Raw genomic sequence first — 23,881 nt, 5'->3', positions numbered from 1 at the left:
TCTTCTGTTGTATTCGATTGTTTAAGAGACCAAATAATTAACACATCAATTTCAGACGCCATCCAAATAATGCTAGTTGGATACGAAGTAAAATAAGTAAATACAGGCAACTGTCTGTTTCAATAAATGTAATAGAATGTGTTAGTTTAGGATTGCTAAAAGATTATCGATGTATCAAGGAGAAGAAGAAGGTATTTTTATAATAAAATTGTTTTATCGAACGATTGATGAATTATTATACTTCTTATTTGTAACCACTATTCTTAAATATAGAATTTTGTAAACGATACATTATTTTTAGGATTGTAAGTCACTACAATAGCTCGTAATATGTAAAAGAAGATAGCCATTTCAATTCTGTCGTAATTCGAACAGACGGCGCCATTAGTTGACCAATGCAAGATGGCTGAATGTTATCGTACAAGTTATTTTCCCTCTCAATTTAGGTTTAGCCATAATAATACTTCCTGTGTAATTCCTTCGATCATTATTAATGAGGTCACTGACTGAATACATAAAAAGAAAATTCCTTCCCTTTCCTTAAATAGGTAACACGATTCTTAGGTCGATTATGCCATCTAGATGGATTGACGATTTCATGAGTACCAAGGGTTCGTGTTCGCTTTTCTCTTGCTCTCCCCACCTTTCCCACCATTTCCTTATCTGAATCAGCTGATTATTGTTTTCGTATTTTCAACGAAACAGACCGTTGCTGAAGTTATGATACGCGATACGTTTTAACGGACGACGTTTTCAAATTTTCTCGTCGGCGCGTCGTAACGGGCAACGAACCCGACGTGTCTTGTTGCGATCAAACAACTGTACCAACGCGCTTCGTATTTCGAACAAAAAGATTGACGTTTCGCGGGCGGGGTGACATCACTATCGTTTTCTGGTTGTGTTGTGTCAGTCACTCGCAGAATGACGCAGTAGAAGGTCGTTTCAGAGATGGCGAGCTTCCCAGTATGAAAATACAGTTTTATGGCGAGGTAAATCGAAGATTCTGTTTTCCATTAAATTCGAAAACGATCGAGACGTAGACATCTTTTCGTAAGACAAGTGATTAACGACGTCGTAGTGAAACGATTGTTTTGTTGTGACTGAACTACCTTCTACCCCTTTGTTCGACGAAATGTCAGGGTCGCCCTTCTAACGCCAGACTATGAATTCTTTCTTCTGCAATCGGACATTATTTCTCCAACCTTTTTTTTTAGGGGGGAAGCGATAAGCATTCAGACATTCACTGCGTCGTTGTTTTGACATTTACGTTTGCCTTTTATAAATTGTCCCTGAGCGTACACGACGAACAGCTGTACTAGATTGTGTAATATTCTTTAACAGGCAAAATAGATTCTCCCACTACTTCCCTGTTACTCATTTATTCATTATCCGTGTACAGATAACGTTTTGTACGTTTCCGAGCACGAAAAGTGATGCTTTGCAGCAGCTCTGCCTTATGTTAATTAGCAATCTCCGTATTCGTATTATTTTTTTTCTTCATTATGCACGATATTGCTATTAATAGGGATATGTATCCTCCTTATGTTTAATCTGAATATAATTGAATAAATCTTAAAAGCGTAACAACTATGGATCCTCTTATGTATCATGTTTACAAACATTTTTTTAGTTAATGATTTAAAAAATTTGTTTGGCCTTTGCTAAATTATTGTTTAATTTGTATCATATGTATTGCTGTTAATATTTGTGACTTAATGTCTATTGTATATACAAAATTTAAATTAAGTCTTGTTTAGAAAAATAAATATAATTAGTATAAAATTATATTAGTAACACTGTAATCGAATTGATAATAGTGATTTATTAATAGTAAAAATATTTATTCACTGTATTGTGTAATATAAAATAATGCATTATTTGCTTAAAATTATTCATTAATGGAGTTATAAAAACAAAGCTTACCAATTTTTCAAAGCAATGAAGGGTAATGATATTAATTATTTAATTGATATGCAAAATAAATATAACTGTATCTTATAATATATTTTTTACACATTTATGTTACATAGATGACTTTCCTTTATTATATTGAAATTATAATCATGAGTTATACTCTTTAATGATACATTACTTATAATAAATGTAAGATAATCTTATTTGACAAAGTGATTCTACTTGATATAGATTTGTAAGATATAATATTTATTTGTAGGTAAAAACATTCAGTTTGGGAAGAAAAAATGTCTGCAGACTCTCCAAGGCGTGGTGTGCATAAAGGAGCTCAAGTTGTATCACCGCAACCAATAGTTGATCGAACGATCATAGATAGTGTTGCAGGAATTATTAATGATATTGTCCCACAGGTTGGTACTCGAAGGTATCATTTTTTCCATAATTTTTTATGAAGATATATATTATCTTGTTTATGTATAGGCTTACACTGGCACACCAAATTCAGATAACACAGAGTCTATATCATGGGCACGGTTTGAGTATGCAGACATAAATGACCCTGCTTTGTACCCAGACTACAATGAAGGCTCTAATACACCACCTCTATTATTGGTGCTTGGTTATGCAACTGGAGTTCAGGTTTGCTTTTTTCATTTTTGATGTTTTTATAAGCAGTTATATTAATTGTTCAATAAAGGGTTACTTCGCATATTAATAAAATACTGCACAAATAGTTTTACAGAGACAATTTAATTCAATTTTTTAATTATATTAAAAACTAATCATAAAGGATTTTCATAGACTTATATGATTTCTAATTATAGAACATTGTTTTCGTAGTAGCACGCATTTTAAAGCTATATCTCTCTTTATGTATAAATAAATCTTATTTTATCAAGGAGGAGCAGTATGTAACCAAACTCATTCGTTATTAACCCTTTGCCCTACAACCACGAGTGAGACTCGTGGTAAGGAATTTGGTTCATAAACAATAACGTGTCCGACTCATGGTACTTCGTTCGAATTTCCTACCTTTCTAGTTAATATGGCCCGAGGAATCGGGAGATAGCGTGTAGGTCAAGGGGTTAAAATAAGGGGACATATACAGCTAGTAAAGATAATAACACGATACTTAGAATTGGTCGTTTAATGAAGTATATACATATATTCCAAGTTGAAGTTTTAGTACTGTACTATAAATCTCATTTATTACAATTTGCATGCTTAAACAGGATTGTAATGAAACTGACATGTAATCAATTTTATTAAATACAGGTATGGTTGATAGCAGCAACAGGAGAAGCAACAGAAGTGTTATCATGGCGTCAAGGAGTGGTCCGCACTCTGAGAATTCTACCAAATCCAAAGACTGACGATGAACATGTCGATCTGTTTGACTTGAAACGGCCAATGGTAGCAGTATGTGATTCAGCTGGACCTGGACCACAATTTTGCAACATTAGTTTCATTTCGCTAAAAACTGGGGAACAAGCTAAAAGCATAAAATTTAAAAATCCTGTTTGTGACATTTTGGCAAATAAGCGATCAATAGTAGTAACGTTTTTAGAAAAAATTGCAGTGTTTGATGCTCGAACATTGGAAGATGTGTTAACAGTCACCACATGCTATGCCAGCCCTGGCCCAAATCCAAATCCTGTTGCATTAGGGATGAGATGGCTTGCTTACAGGTGATGATCTTAACTTTTTGTAAAATGATGAATTCTAGAATATTAAACTATGTAGCGGACCGATAGCCGTGTCAAGCTGTTTACAAATTTTTTGATATCCAAAACTGTACATGCAATTTATCACACAAATAACAGACTATGCCTACTTGATTAATTGTACAGCCACAACACGGTCATCGAAATGTGAAACGATATTCTACAATTTTGCTATAATAAAAGATTTTATATTGTTTCCAGCGAAAAAAAATTATTACCAGCGAAAAGAAGCAGCGGGGGCTGCGAGGGGGAAGGAGTTCAAAGTTATACAGCGGCTGTTCTTTACGCTGCAAAATCTTTAGGAAAAGGTTTGCGTGGCTTAGGAGAGACCGTTGCATCGAGTTTAACCGGAAATTCGGTGTCGCCGGTAGTTATCAATAATACGGGCAGTGATGTGACCCAACCAGGCGTGATTACGATATTAGATCTCCAAGCAGCAAAAGAAGAGAAAGAATTAGATGATGCAAATATAGAGACTGTAATTGCTCATTTTACTGCCCATAGTGATGCAATCGTTGCCATGACTTTTGATTTAAGCGGTGCGTTGCTACTGACCGCTGACAAACGGGGGCATGATTTTCATGTATTTAGAATTCAGCCGCATCCAGGGGGTCCTGCTTTGGCAGCAGTACATCATTTGTATATTTTACATCGCGGAGATACCACTGCTAAAGTGCAGGTATTTATTTTTAATTTTTAATTGAATGAATGGTAAATATTACTTGTTATGAAAAACCAATTATCATGAAGCATTTAAATAAGTATTGTTTTCATTAATCTAAGGACGTATTTTTTACGCTTCTTTGTCATGACAGGACATGGTATTTTCGAGCGATACACGTTGGGCAGCAATTTCAACTGTACGGGGTACCACTCACGTGTTTCCGGTCGCACCATACGGTGGGCCGGTAGGAGTGCGAACTCATTCCACACCTCATGTTGTAAATAGACTTTCAAGATTTCATAGAAGCGCAGGTTTAATGGATGATGGCACCAGATCCCATTCTCCTGTTTCTCATACAGAGTTGCCTTTGTCAATATATCCGTATTCTAATCCAAGACTTCCTCCGTATCCTCATCCAACTGTTCTACACCCGCTAGCACAGATACGACAACCATCTTCGTTAAATCACGTAAACAATCAAGCTCAACAAAGGTAATTAATTATATAACATTTTTTAGTATAATTTTATTCGCCTATGGTAAACAAATTCCTTTGATAATAATGATATTACGAAACATAAATCGCTTTTATATTTTTATAAAATATGGAAAAGACATTCTGTATATTCTGCATATGTGTCAAAGCTGTATGTTTAATTGTTCTGCGATAATTATTATATTTCTGTTTTTCTTCTTTATTCAATGTTTAATATCTTCAATTGTGAGATTGAATTTATTCCTAGGAAATAGGAATTAAGAAACCGAGAATATTACATTTTATTTTACATTCTTCCTAAGTTTCACAATATTATTATTATGGTAGACATTTTTTTTTTTTAAGAAATGGGTTGACATTACATCCAAAAACGTTAGCAAGTCAACTATTATCTTAATTATTCCATTTTCTAAATTTAAACCTTTGTTTTTTACTGTCGTATAGTAGGCCGCAGCAGAGACAACGATTGCACTCCGACGATAGCGGAATCTTATCATTAAAAATATGTGCTTGCTTTGCACCCCCAAGAGCTTGGATGTATGCACAAAGAGAATCTACTGCCAAAGTTATGAAGAGGGCAGTCGATTCTTTGTTTATCATGGCGTGTCACGGAAACATGATACAATACGATTTAGAACCGAAACCAGCAGCAGGTGAATAAGATGTTTATTTGAAAAAGGACACGGATAATCTGCACGTTAGTATTCGTCAAGTTCTACTAGCGACTAATAAATTGCAGGCATACCAAAAGAGAAAGTGTGCGACGATACGACGATAGAACTCGAAGTTGAAGCCAAAGGTCAATGGCCTCTCTTAAGATGCCCGAATTCTTTAGAGATTCTGCCTCCTTTGTCAACATCTAGCCCTTTGCTGAGCGTTGTTACTGTACCTAAAGACAGTCAAGACGTCGATGTAGCAGAGGATCGTTGGCTAAGTCAAGTAGAAATTGTAACACACGCTGGTCCACATAGGAGGCTTTGGATGGGACCTCAATTTGTTTTCAAAACGTACAATGCAACTAGCGGGTTAGTTTTTATAAAAGGTTTAAATGCTATACCGAAGAGCTGGAGAGAATACTTCTAGATAAAATTCAGATTTAGTGATCAATATTAGTAAGACCTTTTCAGATCCTAGTTTTCGTGTGAAACAAAACAAAACCTGTTGAGCATCTGGACTCATATCCTGAATATTATTTAGCAGCATTCTTTATAGCCCTTGGCAGCATGTGAAATTACTCTATTATATTTCTATATTAACGAACGTTTATTAACGGTAGAGCTCCTGTGAATCTCGTTGAAGCTGAGGCTGTTGAAATCGGGGTAACCGGTGTGTCTCGTCCCGCGAGATCAAATCCTGTCAATATGCCACGTGCTGCATCTAGGTCGTTGGTACCTGTGGTTATCGATGGATCAGGAAGTAAGTTTATAAACTATTTTTTTTGATTAAATTGTAAAGTTCTTATTTTTTTCGAATTCATGTTTAGATTAAAACAATTTCGTATCGCAATTCGATATTCCAAATTATCCAGTGAACAATATAATTAGGTTACCTTAATTATTTTTAATACTGTTGACTCAATCTATGTTTAATGACTTAATGTTCAAGGTCATTCAAGGTCGTAGTGTATCTCCTTAGTAGCTAGATATATCAAACAATATTAGTTTTAAGATAGGTTAACCTTAATACTTTCACTTTGAGAATTTATTACTCTATCAAATCCTACCATAAACAAATAGTCATTCTATTAAAGAAAAAAAAGACAAAATTGACTTTGATAACTTGTAAAGAAATCGACTTACAGTAAATGTACTATGATTAGCTTGCAGACCACTTTGAATCAAAATATCAAGAAAATATAGTAAGCAATTAAAGTGATCATGTTATATTGTTCATTCTGTATACCGAAGAGAACTTAAAACTAGAGTCTAAACGTTTATAATTTCCCCACCTATGTAATATATATTATACCTGTACAGACTTGCTAAGTTTTCTATTTTTCTAAAATGTTTGTCAAAACGATTGTTTCAGATAATGTACTGATACTCTCGACCTATTTTCCAGGCAGCTACGAGCAGTCGCCAAGGTTCATGGAAGCTTACGGTGATTCCTTAGATAGCGAAAACACGGGTGTTGGTAACGGCGAGAACCAATTGAGAGAAGACCTCGCCGAAGCAATGCTGGAGACCTCCATTGCGCCGCACCGTGCCCCAGGTAAGTAATAGTTCGATGAAACGTGTGGTGCTTTGCTTTGAAACAGAAAATTTGTGAACATCCTGACATATCCCGTTTGTCGATATCTCGTAACGTTCTTACACGTTTAGGGTAATTGACAGTGATAAAGAAAACTTTACAATCGGACCGATTAAGACGCTTACTTTTGAATACCCAAGTCGCGTGACTTTAATATATTCTCGAGTTAACAATTCTTACAAACGAAGAATCTTCCTGCTGAATGCAGTAAAGTTCGAAAGACAATGGAAACGAAAGTAATTTTACCATGAGTGATTTATCAAAGTTATTTTTCTTTCCATCGACTACCCAGTACCGTGTACATTTTCAAGAAAGCAACATACGATTAATTCCGCGGGAGGTGCTGAACGTAAATTTTACGTCGTGTTTGTATGTCTTGCTGGTGAAATATGGCGACTTTCAGATGTGATTCCTTATCTAGTCGAACTCGTTAGGATAACTTTCGCGAGCACGCGTGCAGCCACGAGTACGGTGCTTCTGCTTTCTGCATTTGGTGACGGATGATTGTTAGTTTGTAAGTTTGCGTGGATACAGAACTGGCCATAGGCAGGTATCTCCGTTCCCCCCCTAGCCCGCCCTTAATGATATTCTAATTACTAACAGCGATGTACTATTTGTCAACATCTACCCTTCGAGTCGAGGTAAACAACTGAAAGGCTGCGGACAGTCTACTAACCCTCCCCCTCGTAAGACTATTTTCTGTTCTCTCTGAGTTTCGACGGGCAATCGAGCGGTCGTATTTGTTCATTTCTCGATGTACACCGGGCCACAGTGATTCTTCTCGTCCAAAGAGAAGATCGTCGGCTCCTGCACCCATCGACACGTCGTTCAGTAAATTAAGACCTTTCGATTGGTGCTGGAGTCGACGGCCATCCCTTTGGACGGCAAGAATCGCTACGGCCGACCGTACCGTTTACGCAGGCCCTGAAACGATTGCGATGAAATTTGTGTCTTTGTGGTGTGCAGTGTGAAAACTTGATCGACAATCAGTTTTAGAGGTCGCTGTAATGTTACTTTTTTCACGTATCTTGACCTTCCGACTCGACGTACTCTCATGATACACAGCGCCGAATTCTGAATGATCCTTTGCGCAAAGATCTATCGTATCATTTCACACCTCAAGCGAGCAAGCTATTTCGCAAAGACAAAATAAAAAAAAAAGAACACACAAAGAGAGGGAGACTGTAACTCGATATTGATACCTGCCAATGGCTTTTTCTGTTAATAGGGAGGCGATCGGTATTTGAGAGGGTGGGTCAACCGGTAACTAAAGTCGTCAACCCTCTGGGCACCGTGATTACCGTGTCCGCCGACGAGGAAGACGCTAACTCTAGTCTGGAGTTCGATTCCGCGGAGGAGTGCCACGTGCCGGAACCACCTAGAAGTGTGTGCGCCGAGGAAGGCCCTGCGTCGCTCGGCGATTTCGAGCCGGAGAGCCAAACGCTCCGCGACCTCACCGAGATCTGCGCGGAAATGCGTTCAGCCAGTGAACCCGCGATCGACAGCGTTCCCGACGAAGATATCTGCGAGGTGAAAGAAAAAAAACTGCTCTGCGTGGAGATCGCCCCGCTCGCCAATCCCGGGAGCTGTTCCATCGACTTCGAGAAGGAGGAAGCGTTTCGAGACATGCCCACCAGTCTGAGTCTCTGCGTCGAACAGGGGGAGATACCCAGCAGCCCGATGACCCAGGCCAAAGAGACCACCTGGGTAAAGAGATTCGACAGAAAGGAGGAAAAGTCAACTCACGAGAGAACCGTGCCCGAGGCGCAGTACGTCGTTAACTGTAGCGACGACAGCGTCGTCCTGGTAGAGAACAAATCGGCTCAAGGACGAAGAAACGCCCCCGCGCACTGCAAGAAAGCTCCCGAGCTAGAGAGACCGAAGAAATTGGGTAGAAACGCGCCTGCCGCCAGCTCTGGGAAGCGAGAGTTCAAAGCTCCGATGAAGAAGTACATATTAAAGGAACACGAGGACAGCATCGTGGTCGAGGACACTCGCGAAGAGTTCAAGAACAGTTGCAAGAGAAAGGTATGCGAGAAGACTATACTCGAGGAATCGAAGAGCAAGAGCAGCGAGAGCAAAGTTGAATCTTCAAAGGAGACGGGAAAGTCCAAGAGCAAATCGAAGTCTTCCGCGACTCAGGATAGCAAAGAAGCGAAGGTAACGGTTGAGAAGGAGAGTAAATACTCTGGGAATATACCCGAGCCAATCGTCGAATTGGGATACGTAGCCGAAGATACGGATAAAGCGGAGGAATCGAAGTCCGAGGATGTCGACAAGTACAAATCCCCACCGTCGGAGTCAACGGACGATTTCAGCTCCAGCGAGTATCACATAGTCGAGACTCCGTGCTGCAGCAAAGAAGGTACGTTGGTTCAGTCTGACGAGGATATCGAGCATATCCAGAGATCCGAGATTACTCAATTGCAGCAGGCTGAGTGCATCGACGGCGAAAAGTGTGCGGAGTCCCCTGTTATGCAACGGAAGAACAGCAAGAACACTATATCTGACGACGATCTGGAGTACATACACAGTTCCGAGCTTGTAGAAACGCCCGACAAGAAGAGCAAAGAGGATCTGCAGCTCGAGGCTAAGAAAAGCGACTACGACTCGTCCGCCAGCAAACGTACGCTCTCCGACGACGACATAGAACACGTGCAGCACTCCGATGTCTGTCCTGTGGCGTCTGAAGTGGTTAAAGACGATTGTGAGAAAGTCATGAAGAAGTCCCAGGAGACTCCCGTGGAACAGAAGCCGAAGAGCGTTAAGAAAACAAAGGACATCGTGGTGATCGAAAGTGACTCGTCCGCAGCCGACGTGACAGTGATCATCAAGGAGAGTTGGAGGTCTAAAAGCGTGGAAAAGAAAGAGGATCTGGAAGAGTGTACTAAAGACACAGGGATCGGCGAATCTCTTAGTCCCCTGAAGAAGATCAAGTCCCGTCAAGCCAAGACATCGCCCTCCAACGTTCCACCGAAACGTTCCCAAGCTGGTATCGAGATCATCGACATCGACGCGATGCAGAAGGCAGAGATGGAGGTACTGACCGACGCAGTGTCGGCTCCAGAGTGTAAAATCCTGTCTGGACCAGAGGTCAGCGTGACTCGACCCAAGAAATCTCGGAAGAATAAAAAATCCAACACCGAGAGCAACCCTCAGTTCGAGGTTTCGACCGAACCGAGGGCTGTCGAAGAAACTGCGAAGGAGTCGAGCTCCCAGAAGCCAGCCGAGTTCTCCTGGAGCGCCATCGTCAAAAAGAAGAGTATCTCCGTGGAACGAGAGATACCCAAGGAAGACGATAAACTCGTCGAGGTGGAGGATACACCCGAATCCGTAGAAACTGCAAAATGGAATCCTGCAAAGAAGCCAGACTTAGGAAAGAAGAAGCTACAAGAAACTTCGTCGAAGAAGAGCTCGGAAGTGAAGAGTTCGCAGGTGGTCGACAAGCTTCGAGAGGCCGTCACCGAGTTGGACTCTGGAGAGCCTGTCGTCGAGCCAGTTGAGATATCTTGGAGCTCCATCGTGAGGAAGAACTCGATGGAGGAGAAAAAGGACGGCGTTGAAGCAAATCCGGAAGAACAGAGCGTCGAAGGTAAGAAAACTCGTCGAAAGCACGAGTCTTCGTTTCGGTCCTCGGCCATGATCGACAAGCTCCGCGAGGCCGTTACCGAATTGGACTCTGGAGAGCCTCCAGCTCCTACAGCTGACATTTCTTGGAGTTCTATAGTGAGGAAGAAGAACCCTGTGGACCAGGAGACGAAGAAGGAGCCCGATTTCGAGCCCATCACGGAGGAATTGGACACTCTTCCCGAAGTAAAGAACACCGAAAATCTCGAGACTTCTTCATTTAGATCAACAATGATCGACGAAATGGTAGACCAATCCGAACTCCCCGCGAAGGAGACGTTTATCGAGCCCATTCTCACGGAACCTCCGATTTCCACGGTAACCGTCTCCGAAGAAACGCTAGTTCCTGGAGAAACGGAGGTGGAAGTGGAACGTAGTTCCTGGAGTTCCATAGTCAAGAAAAGAGCTGCTTCGTTGGAGCCCGAGGTGCAAAAGGAATCGCAGGCCGAAGCCAGCGAGAAGGTGGATGTAAGCGAGTCCGAGATGAGATCTTTTGGGAGCAAACTCTTGGACAGTTTGGAAGGTAAACCGTCAGGGAGCCGTCTTTTCAACATTTTCGTCACGCAAGTTAAGAGATTCGAGAAGCCTTCGAAGCTCGAGGGATCTAGCGACGAGAGGGAGTACGATTTCGATGGCTCGTCAAAGGTGGAACCGCTCCCCGTGGATCTAGCGTTCTTGAAAGAGGACTCGTCCGAGCCCGAACGAGATCCCGAGAAGAGAAGCGATTCCGAGCAGGAGGTCGTGCCCGAACGTTCGAGCTCCTCCGACGAGCTGAACGCCAACGTGGTGTTCGCGAACGCGGAGGGAGATTATACAGGCCGAGAGGTGGTCGAAAGGAGCCCCGCTAATGGCGCGACCACCTCGGTCTGCTCCACCTTCAAGAAAAGCAACAAATGGTCGAAGAAAAAAAAACGCAGATGAGTAGAGGATTGCATGGATGTGCCTGGGGCCAGCCTTGCCCTTTATATACTCCTAATGCAAGTCGTGGGAGCCGATTAGCGAGAGTGTTCGCCGAGAATTTTTAAATTCTCGTTCCTCTAGTCTGGTCGTTTTGAAAAATAAGATGCATCTTAGAAACATATGAACATTTTGGGGGGAATTGCTTGGCCCGAGTGTCTGAACGCGTCGAATTTGATATTTTTTGGTGGATCTTTCAAGTAGTATCATTTTTAATCTCTTGAGGGAGGAATTTTTAATTTTGGACTTTTTGCAGGAATTTGTTGTAGTATATTTTATTGAAAGTAACATCAATATGGAGTATATTGAGTATATTGTTTCAAGTTAATATTGTGTATGTTTAATTTTGAAAGGCATTGTGATCGTAAAGAAGGGTAATTTTTATATATTAGTTATATAAATATTAATTTTTTTTCTGTGCCTGTAAAAATATGAATTTCCATACACATTCGCAGTCTAGTTATGAATGATTGAATATAAAGGCACAGAATTAATTACTTCGTCTGATGAAAGCAAATGTATACACATGTGTCGATATCTCTCAAGAGATTAAACCATAATTTTTATCGAATAGAGAATGGATCAATAGTTATAGTTGCAGTTTATTCATTATTCGAAGTTTCTACTCGATGAGATAACAAACTTTTAGTTGAAAATTGGTGAAAATTATACGAAATTCGCCAGTTTTTCATCTCTTTTTCATAACATTGGAAATGAAGGAAGATTATTCCAATACGAAAAAAAGATTTCACGCGAGACGCTCGGTGAAAACTGTTCTAAGATAACAAGGGCAAGGCTGTACCGTCGGATGTGCGTCCGTTGACGTTCGATCGAATGCATAAAATGATTAAAAAGGAAAAAAATATTGTCACGTAGAACTTTTCGAAACGAAACTTCTATATAACAAAAACACAAAAACTCCGTCTGTGGTTCGAGGAATTTCATAGCGATTTCTGTTTCGACTGCCTTACACCGTCGAGTTAATCGAATCTACTGTTATCCGTGTGGTGCATACGAAAAGTGTTTTAGCTTTACCGGTATTACGCTCGACGAAACCGAACGAAAACGATTGATCATTCATAAAACGACACCCACAATTGACGAACGAGAACCTATTTGAGCTGACTTTCGTTTCCATTAGGATCGGCACGGTTGCGACCTGGGATGGGCAAAATGCTTTTTAAAAGTTCTCCAATTACGAATAAATTACTAATTTATGTTTTATTCGAATATGGAGATGTATATGTGTATATGTATATGTATGCAGTCAGTCTCATAAGTATTTGTATCTTCTATGTTTACTTAAATTAAATGATACTTTTGATAATAATCTAATCTACAAGAATTTTAATGAATAATCCAAATAAATGTTTCATTATACATATGTATTCATTATTATTATTATGAAACATTTATTTGGATAATAAGCAAAATTCATATAAATTGGATTACTATCAAACCTGTCATTTAATTTAGACAAATTTCTTCAATAAATATGAGGGTAGACGAAACTTATGAGACTGATTGTATATGTATACACATATATACGTTTACATGTACTTTTATTCAACCAACACCATACTAATACCACACATACGACCTGAAGTAATCATAAATTTGTTATTCGTCAATGAAACCGAATAAAAGTATCTTTTAATAATTAAATATAGAATAGTATATCCAAGTTACGTCAGCATGAACTTGATCGCAGCAGAATACAATAATTCAGGTCGTTCCCCGAATACATACGATCCAGTATTTTAGACGTATAATAATAACAAACTATTTTGAAGACGTCCATCCCTAGTCGCGCAAGTACGGCACTGTTTCAATTTGCCCAAAAACAGCGCCCTTAAAGTACAAACCGTCCGATCGAAGTCGTTCACCTCTTTTGTGTGCCACCAAGACCGAAATGCTTTCCATGAAAGCCATCTGTAAAATTGAACGGGTTAGAAATTCATTCAAAGAATTCTCCGGTCGCTTCTGACGAAAAAGAAAACAGAAAAACTCACACTGTGTGTAACGAAACGGAATCTTCGTCAGCTGTTCTGAGTTCCCCGGGGCATTTTAGCGGATACGCAGTTGAAAGGAATATCGACGAATCGAGGTTTCTTAGTTCTATTCACCAGGAAGCGAGAAAAAAGACGTTGCTGGCCGAGAGTCGACTGGTATAGTTTTCGCAAAGCATAAGCATAACGTGTTTTTTCTTCATGGATATTCGAACTTGTTCTTAATTGTCGTTGATCGTGGAAACCCGGTCGCAGTAGGTTTCGTAGGTCTTTTTCTTATACCGAGGAAAACTCGTTTGGTAAGAATAATTAATTTAACACGGCGAACAAACATAAAAATGGTGTATCCGAGATATTACACCGAAGAATTGCGTATTGCGTTGCGCTTTGGTGTGCCCGTTTGCACACCGCGAGGAGTATCACGAAATAGCGATTAAGTGTCTTACATGGATAACCGTTTTAAATCCAAAGGATTTTAGTTTATTTGTGATACAAATCGGGTGAAAGAGGTGACAATTCACCGCGTATATATTTATCGTAAACCCTTCGATCGTATGAATTCGTAATGCATATGATAATTGGCCGTGTGTTATGTGACAATGACGCGCATAAAGAGCGTTTTCTTGCATTGTATGCGAGTAAGAAGTGGAAAATAGCGGGATCGGGGTGTATCGAAGTCGGAACGAAAGTTTTTGGTCGCTCAGGGCCACTCAGGGCCACTCAGGGCCACTCAGGGTCATCCCCACCACATCGCTTAGCTAACCCCCACTTTCGTCTTCTTTTTGACCTTTTCGCCATGGCGGCCCATTCGCCGGGCCAAAAGTGTACATATTGCGCGCAGACAGTGTCCAAAGTGAATCAAAGCGGTATTTAGTGATATTCAATTATATTATAGGCGTAAATGTAGACTCAGAACGTAAACAAAGTATTAACAAAGTAATAATTATCCAGTGAAAGTCAAGCTCAAGTTCAAGCTCAAGTTCAAGTTCAAGTTCATTTATTTAAAAAGAGTAAGGGCTCACAATCTTTGGCTATTCCACTTGGTACAAATGTGTACATATTTATTACGTATGGTTTTTAACAAAGTAAATTAATGCATGTTCCGAAGCTTAGCCCAATTTGCAGTTGCTTAATTATTTATATTTTGTTTGAATAGTTTTTCATTTTGTTTTTATTTGATTTCAACGAAAGTCGAAATTGTAAGTCTAGTGCGAATGTACACAGTTTTGCAGCGACTACAGTCTCCCGTCGTGGCGGAAAGGTTAATCCTTTTTATAGGGTGACTAAGACAAAATAATTATCGAAGTACTCACTGAGGAAGCTTTGCAGGATTCGGTGCACAGTGTTTTCTAATGGCTATATCTAATAGCTCTGTTATATGAAATTAATTTGTTATTGTTCTACTATGTACTATCTACTATCTACTTCAAGATTTACAAAAGAGGGAATATGAATAATTCCCTCTTAGTAAATATTTCATACATTAGGTCAGCCATCGGCCGATACAGTTATAACCTTCTCTTCATCATACTCAAGATTTAATAGGCTGTACTTACATTTATCTATTCTTGGACAACGTCACTTTTGCGGGACTACATAGTTGTCCGAAATAAAACACGACGAAAATTCATATTGTCGAATAAATTCTTGAATAATCTCTTATAATTCAAATTCAAAAAGCTTGAATCGACCAAAATAGTATGATTCACAATCTGGGAGATGGCCTGGAGCGTCCAAGCTTTTGTTCCGTTCATGATACAACGAGATCTCGTTTCAGTGCACTCTAGATAATGTTTTAATTTTCGCACCTGGCCAGATACCTGTCTGTTCTGGGTTCAACTTGAAATTTTTAGCTAATTTAATACAGGATTTAGTTTCAATTCGCTCGGGAAAACGTTAAATGAATTTTATCCCTTCGGTACGACTATAGCGATCTTGGAGATCGCACACCGATGCGTGTCAGATTTTTATGGCTCTAGACTACCGAGCCAAGCTCCGAGCTTACGGTTTTTCTTCGCTCAATGTGTTCAGAAATTCCAAATTTCCCCGATACGATTTCTTCCCCGAGGTTAGCAACATTCTAGAAATTATAACTATAACTCTTCGCGTGCAAAGTAAATCGAGAGATATCCCAGATTTAAAGATAAGCCAAACGGAATAAATTTCTTCGTAGAAGTAAATCCCTTCACTGTCGTGAAGAATGTATTTAAATATTTGTTGGGTGAAACTCGATGAGAAAAACACGTGTCATAGTTATCGAATAATTAAACGCATTTCGAGTGGCAGTGTTCGTATCTGACCGATAAATTGTTCAAAATATTCTCGTTAAGATACTAACATTTGAACTTCTTATCCATTTCTTTGGGAATTAGTTTTTAGTATACAAAAACATGTTCGGATACTTTTACGTGCATGAGACGATATTCTTTCGTAGTAATAATTCATGACAAATTGATCGAGAGCTTAACAATAATATTTACACTCGAAGATCTTCAAAATCGTTTCTCTGATGTGAGTATGAATTCGACGTATAAAATTTATTATTCATCTTCCACTTCTTTTATCGAGATAGGTCATACCTTTTTTTAGGTGTACCATACGTTACGTTACACTGTATAAATAATTGAACTCATTTTTCGTTTCAGCAATTTGTGAACTATTTAAAAAGATAGTCAAAGATGATTTATGACGGGTGATAGGTTTGCAGTTTCATTAGCGGTGCGAATATCTAATAATTTAGTAATTCATGGAACATATTGTGACGCATAGTTATTCGTCTAATTTTTCGGATACGTTGGTTTTATTAACAAAGATCTCTAAAGATGAAATCTAGGTCAGTGTTTCTCAAACAGTGTTAATAAGAGAAGGAAGTATACTATATAATAGAATTAATGAAATGCTTTTTGTATTCTATTCTTATTAAAAATACATTTTGAAATGAAATAAAAATATCCAAAATAGAAACTGAAAAGTAAAAAGTTTGTTAGATTAGAACAGCTGTAGCCTCTGTGTTGTTTTATCAAAATTTCGTCTTGTATTTATAACATGTTTATCATTTTTTACTCTGCTTCTTTTAAAGTAGGAAAAGAAACAGTAGAAAAGATCGTTTTACTTGAAAGTTTAGTAATGAGAGTTTATTGTGGGAATTTATTACGAAATAGTAATAAATAATAATTACCAAGTATATTTATACGATTTCTTTCCGTATGTATCTTGTGTAATGCTACGGTAAATATCGCTTAAAAAGATATAAGATTAAAAAATGTATGAAATACATTCGTACATAAAAGTGTTTAACGAAGGAAAGTGATGAGTATAAAATTAAAAAGTAAAGTAATAAAAATATGAAAATAGAAACTGAAAACTAAAAAGCTTGGTGGACTGGACATAATATGTAATATAATATATGGCACAATTAAATGCCACAATATGGAAATATTATAATATATGAGATAAAAAAACAAGTTTGAAATATATTAAAAAAATAATAATTTTACTGCTAAGGTTTGAGAAACACTGATCCAAGAGATTCATTTAGACACCGTACAGCTGTATTATCGTGAAGTATCCTTATCATTTTTACTCCTTATTTAATGCTTCCGCGGAATAGGAGATTTTCGAGGAGCAATCGAAAGAATTTTCGACCAAGATCCTCGGCTCCGTTTAGTTCAAATTCTCCTGTATGTTTCTCTCTTACGTTAGTTTGTAATCGACTATTTATTTCCGTCACGAACAGATCGATCAGAATCTGATATTTTCGTCGAACACGTTCAATCGTCCGTCGATATCGAAACTCCAGCGTTTATGGCAAACAATTAGGTATCGCAAGCGCGCGAGAAGAGTTCCAGAAACTCCGCTCCATAGTCTTTGTACCCGCCCACGACTACAAAAACAATCGTTGGTACAAAACCTTATCTCACATGTAACTAAACAGTACACGATTATCAAGCTACGTGTGTGTAGATGCTAGGTTTTTAAAATAGTCGTTATACGCATCTTGTGGGCGGGACTTGTGGTATTCTTCTCACGCGTGGACAGTACCCTGACAATATCCCCCGAAGACTGGATTCTGGAATTTTTAGTATGAAAACTATGGAATGTAGGAATTTTAAATTTCAATATATAAACCTGTAAAAGTAATAGTTAAAAAGTATATTCCACGAAAATTTGAAGTCGGTTGGATTAGTAATACTTGAGATCCCGTGGTAATCAGTTGAAATGATGCTACATAAGAAAAATTTAAGAGAAATTTAACAATATACAGGGTGTCCCAAAAATGTTAGAATTCCTTGAAAAGGGTGGTTCAGAGGTTGATTTGAACCAGTGAAAGAATTCTGGGATTAAGTTCACGCAACGAAGAAATCATAATTTTAGATATTTCTGGCTTTTACTGCTCGATACTTCATGGCTGATACTAACTCTACCACGACCGTTTTGAAACTTTAGTAGACAGGGTGTCCCAAAAATGTTGGAGTTCCTTGAAAAGGGTGGTTCGGGGGTTGATTTGAAACAACTTTTTCCTTAGCGAAAATGTTGTGCGAGGTTTCCTTAAGGAGATATTAACAGAAAACCCCGACCAATCAGAGCGCGAGTATGCCGGCGGGCGGCCCGCAGTAGCGTAGACTATGCGCTCTGATTGGTCGGGTCGATTTTCTGTTAATATCTCCTTAACGAACCCTCGCACAACATTTTTGCCAAGGAAAAAGTTGTTTCAAATCAACCCCCGAACCCCTTTCAAGGAACTCCAACATTTTTGGGACACCCTGTATACCTCAAAGCATACTTATTTATCCAAATTTGAATTTTCTACATTCCATTGTTGTCACGTTAAAAATTCCCAAAATTCTGTGTCTCGAAGGGATACGCCTCGATAGGAATTCTCGTGTCGAGCAATAACGGCACCGTTTGTTCATTCACACCGTTTATACACGTACATATATATATATACACACACACACACCTAACTCGTTAGAGTTTGTTGCTAGTACAAATGGAACGACGAGATCTTTTCGGTGGAGCGAGAAGAGGTCTATTTCGAGGATTTAGCGTGAGATTTTAGTACAAAGCTTTAAACCGATCACTTTCGTCCTCGCGATGCGCTGTGATTATGTTCGTAAATTTCACTGTATCGCTGCTACGTCGAGGAAAACGACACGGGTGATTGTATTTTTTTAAGCTGAAACTCTAACCAAATAATAAGAGGAGGTGTGAGACGTAGTTTTCTTAGACGCGATGCTTTCTTTTTTTTTCACGCGTTACATTTCGAGCGGTGTTCGAATGACAATTTTAAAACGAAAGGTTTCACGTAAAAAAAGACGACTAGTGTGAGATATGAAGTTTTGCTGTCTTCGTTCTTAGTTTCTTTATAGGAATTTTTGCAAATTTGTACTTTATACGGTAAAGAGGTATTTAGTTTCTAAACGATAATCGAGCTAACTCGAGGCATAGAATTTTCGACGACAATGCTATTTATTGTCATTAGTGCTGATATACGACTGGTTTCGTTTCTTTTCTTTTTTTTTTTTGTTCTATTAGAGTATTTATTTCGTCTCTGGTGAGAATGACAGATGATGAAACGAAAAGTTTCTGACGTTAGGCTATTCGATGTCAGTTTCAAAACTGTGTTGCAGTTTGTCGAAATAGTTTCAATTAGACTATCGCAATTATTATCGAACAATTGTATGCGTTTCAGTAAGCGTTGGAAATATTGCAACAATATCGTTCGTCCTTTTTACAGAGTTTAATTTATATTTTTCGTCGGTGATTCTTCTTTTACATTATTTTCTACAGTCTCTCTTTTCAATTAAATTTACTTCTCGTTAATCACATTTCGCTCCAAGTATGTTGCGTATTTTAGAATAATTTTAGACAGCAAAGAGATCACGAGTTCCGTCTAAATTTTCAAGATTTTCACTTCGATATTGCTGGTCAATGACGAATCGCCGTTACGGTATTAAAGAAAAAAAAAAAAAGAGTAGTTTGTAATTAACACAGGAAGAACTTTCAAAGTATATTTACTTCAAAATGTGCGTTTTTAATATACGCAGTTTCTTATTTATCTTCGTATACTAATAAATATTATATTATACTGTTTCTGTCACGCAAACGGATAAGTACTATTTAAATATTAATTTAAACATCGTAGGTACTTACTATTACAGTATCGTGAAATTTGTAGTGTTCATAGCGTACTTGACATTATCACTTTAGAGAATCAGTATTTGAATGTTGCTATCGTGTTAACTCAGATTTATTATAACGATCGTTCGCGATCGATGTATTATTTTATGCGAGTATTACAACAACAACAAAATTGCATAAAAATAAACAATAGGTACATCCGTATCTAATTGGAAATCGCTATATTTTATAGCGCTCCCTAAATGTGACAATACTTGCAGAAACTTGGATACTTTTCAACGTGTGCAGTTTTAATTAATTTATTTAATTGCTCGTGCTTTTTAACGTCTTTGTAACTAACGTTAAGTTCACGTCTCAATCGTGAAATTTCTTTACGCATTGTATAATATAATATACATTTAAATAGTAATTTGTGTTCTAATCTTGTGTATACTTCGTGTACAGATAGAATACACATACAAAAAAAAGAGAGGTTAACGCTGTATTAGCGAAGAGATTATTTTATATGATTTCATATAATTTCCGAAAATAGTGTTTAATCTTAAGAAGTATAACAAAAATTGTAGCTTAAATAAGAAGAGGTATAAATGTAACCTTTTCCGAGTGAAAATCTTCAAAATTCGGGCAAACTTGTTCGATAAGCTTGTTCCATCGAAATGTTGAAATAAAAACTGTTTCGTTATGTTTGTCATACATTTTGCAGCTTTTTCTTTTTTAAATTTGTATATCCAAATGGGATGAGCATATTGACAAGACGTATTTATTACTTAGCAAATGATTTCAATAGTAATTTATTTTGATCATTTTAATTTTATAAATACATAGAAGAAAAGCAAACAAACAAATCGCGTTCTCAATTCTGCATAGTGTAAGATGGAATTAATTCAAGTCTGCGTTTAAGCACTTGTTACGCAAGATCTCAGTAGTCGATGTGTATGCTATAGATCGTTGCTTTGTGTACTTGTAATGCAAATCTCACGACCCGATAACACAATCGATTGTACATGGAAACTAGACAAATTATTGTATATGATTACTTGAATATACTATGAATCAAAAGATCTATTTTATAAACAGAATGTTACTACACTTTATTTTATTTATAATATCTGCCTGAATATTTTCCGTTGCATTTCTCCCGCGATGTTTGGACTACGAAATAAACATAATTTTTGTCAGGTCAAATAGAATGAACGCGATAAGTGTAAATGCCATCAAACGAACCTATTCGTTAATTGACATTAGTAAGTAATAGTAAAAGAAATTGCGATTAATTAAGATTAATATTAATTCGAGTGTCAAAATATTAGAAAAGTTGGGTTCATTGCTGGCAATGAATTGTCAATAATATGAAACTTGCAAAATGATGACACCGCTTTCTTTAACAGCGAAAGGAATTCCACATTTAATCGATATTTGTCAAATTGAATTTGAATGGCAACAAAATTCAAAGTTACGTTCATTATTTACAATCAGTTGTGAATAAAATGAAATTTGCGAAAATATAATATTGATTTTTTCGACAGTGAAAGTAATTCGACATTCACTTAATATTTGCAAGATTAAAATTAATTCGAATGTTAGAATAATGCTAAATTGTGCTCATTGCTGACAATGAATTGTGAATAAAATGAAGCTTGTAAAAAAATGGCACTGCTTTCTCCAACAGTGAAAGTTATTTCACAATTAATTGATTCATCATTGAATTACTTTTTATGCTATCCTCGACGTAGCAAGTGCAGAGTTACGAAGGGCATTCGTTGGCATTGAAAATGTTTACATTTTGAAACTGGTCTCATCCTATACATCGGAATATTTTTAATTTTCATTATTTTAAGCATTTTGGTAGATTTCGAATTATCTCGACAACAACATTCAATACCAGTAACGAGTACTTTGAAAATTGCTGGCCTTTGAATTGTTTTTCTTTATTAATGTTGTATATTTACACACTCGAATGCATCATAAACACTTCTCATAGGTTTATACGATATCTGACGAATTACAGAATTACTCAGTACCTAAAACAAAAATAAAAAAAATACGTATCGTATTTTCCGATAGATAGTGCGCGATTCTTTTTATAGTATGTACAGTAAGGAGCAAAACTGAACGAATCACAATAATTTGCCTGAGAAGTATTTTTATTTCTTAAATAATTCACAATAAATTAAAATCAGCTCGAACAATTCTGTTTTTACAGTTCCAGGAAATTTACACTATTTCATTTACGCTATTTAGACTATGCTCTTTATCGTGCATCAGACAGAATTATGTTTCTAGAAAGAAAATAAATATTTTCGAAAGAAAAACCTACGATTCTACATTTTACTCCTTCGCAATTTTTATAATCAATTCCAACTCTTCTAGAAAAGTATAACCATAGATCTCTTGGCGATTCGATCGTCCGAACAGTGATGAAAAATCACGTGTAACGATATTTATCAGGGATACGTGGGTACAGCAAAATAACTTCGAGTTGGATAGTACCTGGATACAGTATTTAAGGCTTTTACTGTTAATAGTGTTCGGGGAATGTCAGTTGTATTTTCGAGTTTTGCGTTCGAATGTTTCAATAGCTCTTCCTAATAGTTTCATCCCCTTGTGACTCCCCTACGTTCAGAGTTTTAATAGAAAACTATCGATCGTAAGCCAGGCATAAGGGAAACTCAAAAATCAGTCTAGGTATTACTTATGTAACCCTTGAGAATGTTCTCTTAAACTCCCACCCATTGCAAAATCATTCTTCTTTATATAACTAGTAAGGGCTTTTGTTTTGTTTTCATACATTTTACTCGCAATCAAACTTTCGACCAAGCCTTTTGAAGAACTCTGTATAGCCTAACACGATACACCTCCGATGTCCCTTATAGAGAGAAACCACATTAGGAGGTCAAGTATTAAGCGTTCTTTGTAACTTTTTTTTAACGGAGAAGAATTTTCTTAACTTTTTCGAAATTTGAGAATATTTTAGATACGTTTGAAAGTACATCTGGTAAGTTTTTCAATTAATTTCACGTAGAAATGTTCGAGATATCAGCTGTTCCCTGCAGAAAGCTTCCATCTGAGTCTGTTATCGATGGAATTCACAATTGTTATCTGAAATTAACGAAACTTTTTCCTTACATTGTTGACATATTCTCTAAGAATATGAACGAAAATGCGGTAAAAAAAGTTGGAAATTGAATATTTTAGAAGTATTCAAAGAAAAAGTATCAATTTGCAACATGCCTTGAACAGTATTTGGAAGAAAAAGCATACTTTACGCAATGATTTCGTTCTAATTTTTCATTCATATTCAAGACATTTAAATGAAGCAAACGTATGTAAAGGTTTTGAGTTGTCATTCCCAAAAAATATTCTTTTTAAAGAAAACGCGATATGCTATGAAACGAATTTAAAAAATTGCCAAATGTATTTTAAAACGTACATAAAATATTCTCAAAATTAAAGAAACTTGACATAAATTCTTCTCTGTAAAAAAAGAAATATCTCGAGAAACACTTAATATTTGGCTCCCTAATGTGGTTTCCTCCTTATAGTGTTCACACTCTCAGTTTCTCCAGTGTATATCTTTCCGCATGAGCAGGGTGTCTCATAGACTCCTGATGAGTATAGCTGCGGATGTGGATCCTTGTGGGAGGTGAGTACATGTTCAGTGTTTGTTTTATATTGTGAAAGCTGTGTCGATGTTTACCATTCTCAGTATTTTGTGTTGGCCAGTCGTGTCTCTTTCGTAGGAATGAGAAGCCAAGGTTTTGTTTGTCTCTTTCTTTTCCTGTTCAGCTCATACACCATCTTTTAACCCATTCAACTGCAGAGAATTGGTTTCGATGCATGTTCTAGGTTAAACAGCAAGTACTAAATATAAGCGACAAAATAGATAAATTTTAAAGCAAGATTGCGCGAGGCTAGTGATTTTCTTATTCTAATTTGTCGCAAACTCTTGAATTATGATGAGAAAGCTATAATAATCGACAATTATAGTATATTATTTTAACGTATTAATCATTCTATACAAGCTAATAAAATAAAAACTCTTAACTCTTACAATATGTATTCCTAAACAATATGAAATAACATACGAAACTAATCAAATT

General features: G+C 37.3%; 1 protein-coding gene and 1 long non-coding RNA gene across 3 annotated transcripts; one reads left to right on the top strand and one right to left on the bottom strand.

Annotated features, from left to right (window-relative positions):
- Window positions 1–852: 852 nt before the first annotated feature.
- Window positions 853–12,022, top strand: LOC128887830 (uncharacterized). Of its 2 annotated transcripts, none has more exons than XM_054144203.1 (11): window positions 853–989; window positions 2,174–2,324; window positions 2,395–2,553; window positions 3,190–3,602; window positions 3,840–4,317; window positions 4,454–4,794; window positions 5,242–5,450; window positions 5,537–5,822; window positions 6,074–6,213; window positions 6,859–7,008; window positions 8,276–12,022. In XM_054144203.1, the coding sequence occupies exons 2-11, from the start codon at window positions 2,202–2,204 to the stop codon at window positions 11,593–11,595; spliced, it is 5,619 nt and encodes a 1,872-aa protein (XP_054000178.1). In that variant the 5' UTR covers window positions 853–989; window positions 2,174–2,201; the 3' UTR covers window positions 11,596–12,022. The 2 variants fall into 2 exon arrangements, with proteins under 2 accessions (XP_054000178.1, XP_054000177.1); XM_054144202.1 differs by having other exon boundaries at window positions 6,826–7,008.
- On the bottom strand, window positions 3,211–14,353 carry LOC128887836 (uncharacterized). The gene is made up of 7 exons (XR_008460107.1): window positions 13,644–14,353; window positions 13,497–13,563; window positions 6,897–7,043; window positions 6,059–6,189; window positions 5,543–5,686; window positions 4,517–4,735; window positions 3,211–3,352 (listed from the first exon to the last, which is right to left on the bottom strand). It is a non-coding gene; the product is annotated as an uncharacterized LOC128887836 (long non-coding RNA).
- Between the last annotated feature and the right edge of the window lie 9,528 nt (window positions 14,354–23,881).

Source organism: Hylaeus anthracinus, unplaced genomic scaffold (assembly GCF_026225885.1).
Source record: "Hylaeus anthracinus isolate JK02 unplaced genomic scaffold, UHH_iyHylAnth1.0_haploid 11989, whole genome shotgun sequence".
Lineage (NCBI taxonomy): Eukaryota > Metazoa > Arthropoda > Insecta > Hymenoptera > Colletidae > Hylaeus > Hylaeus anthracinus.
This window is presented reverse-complemented; position numbering and strand designations above follow the sequence as displayed.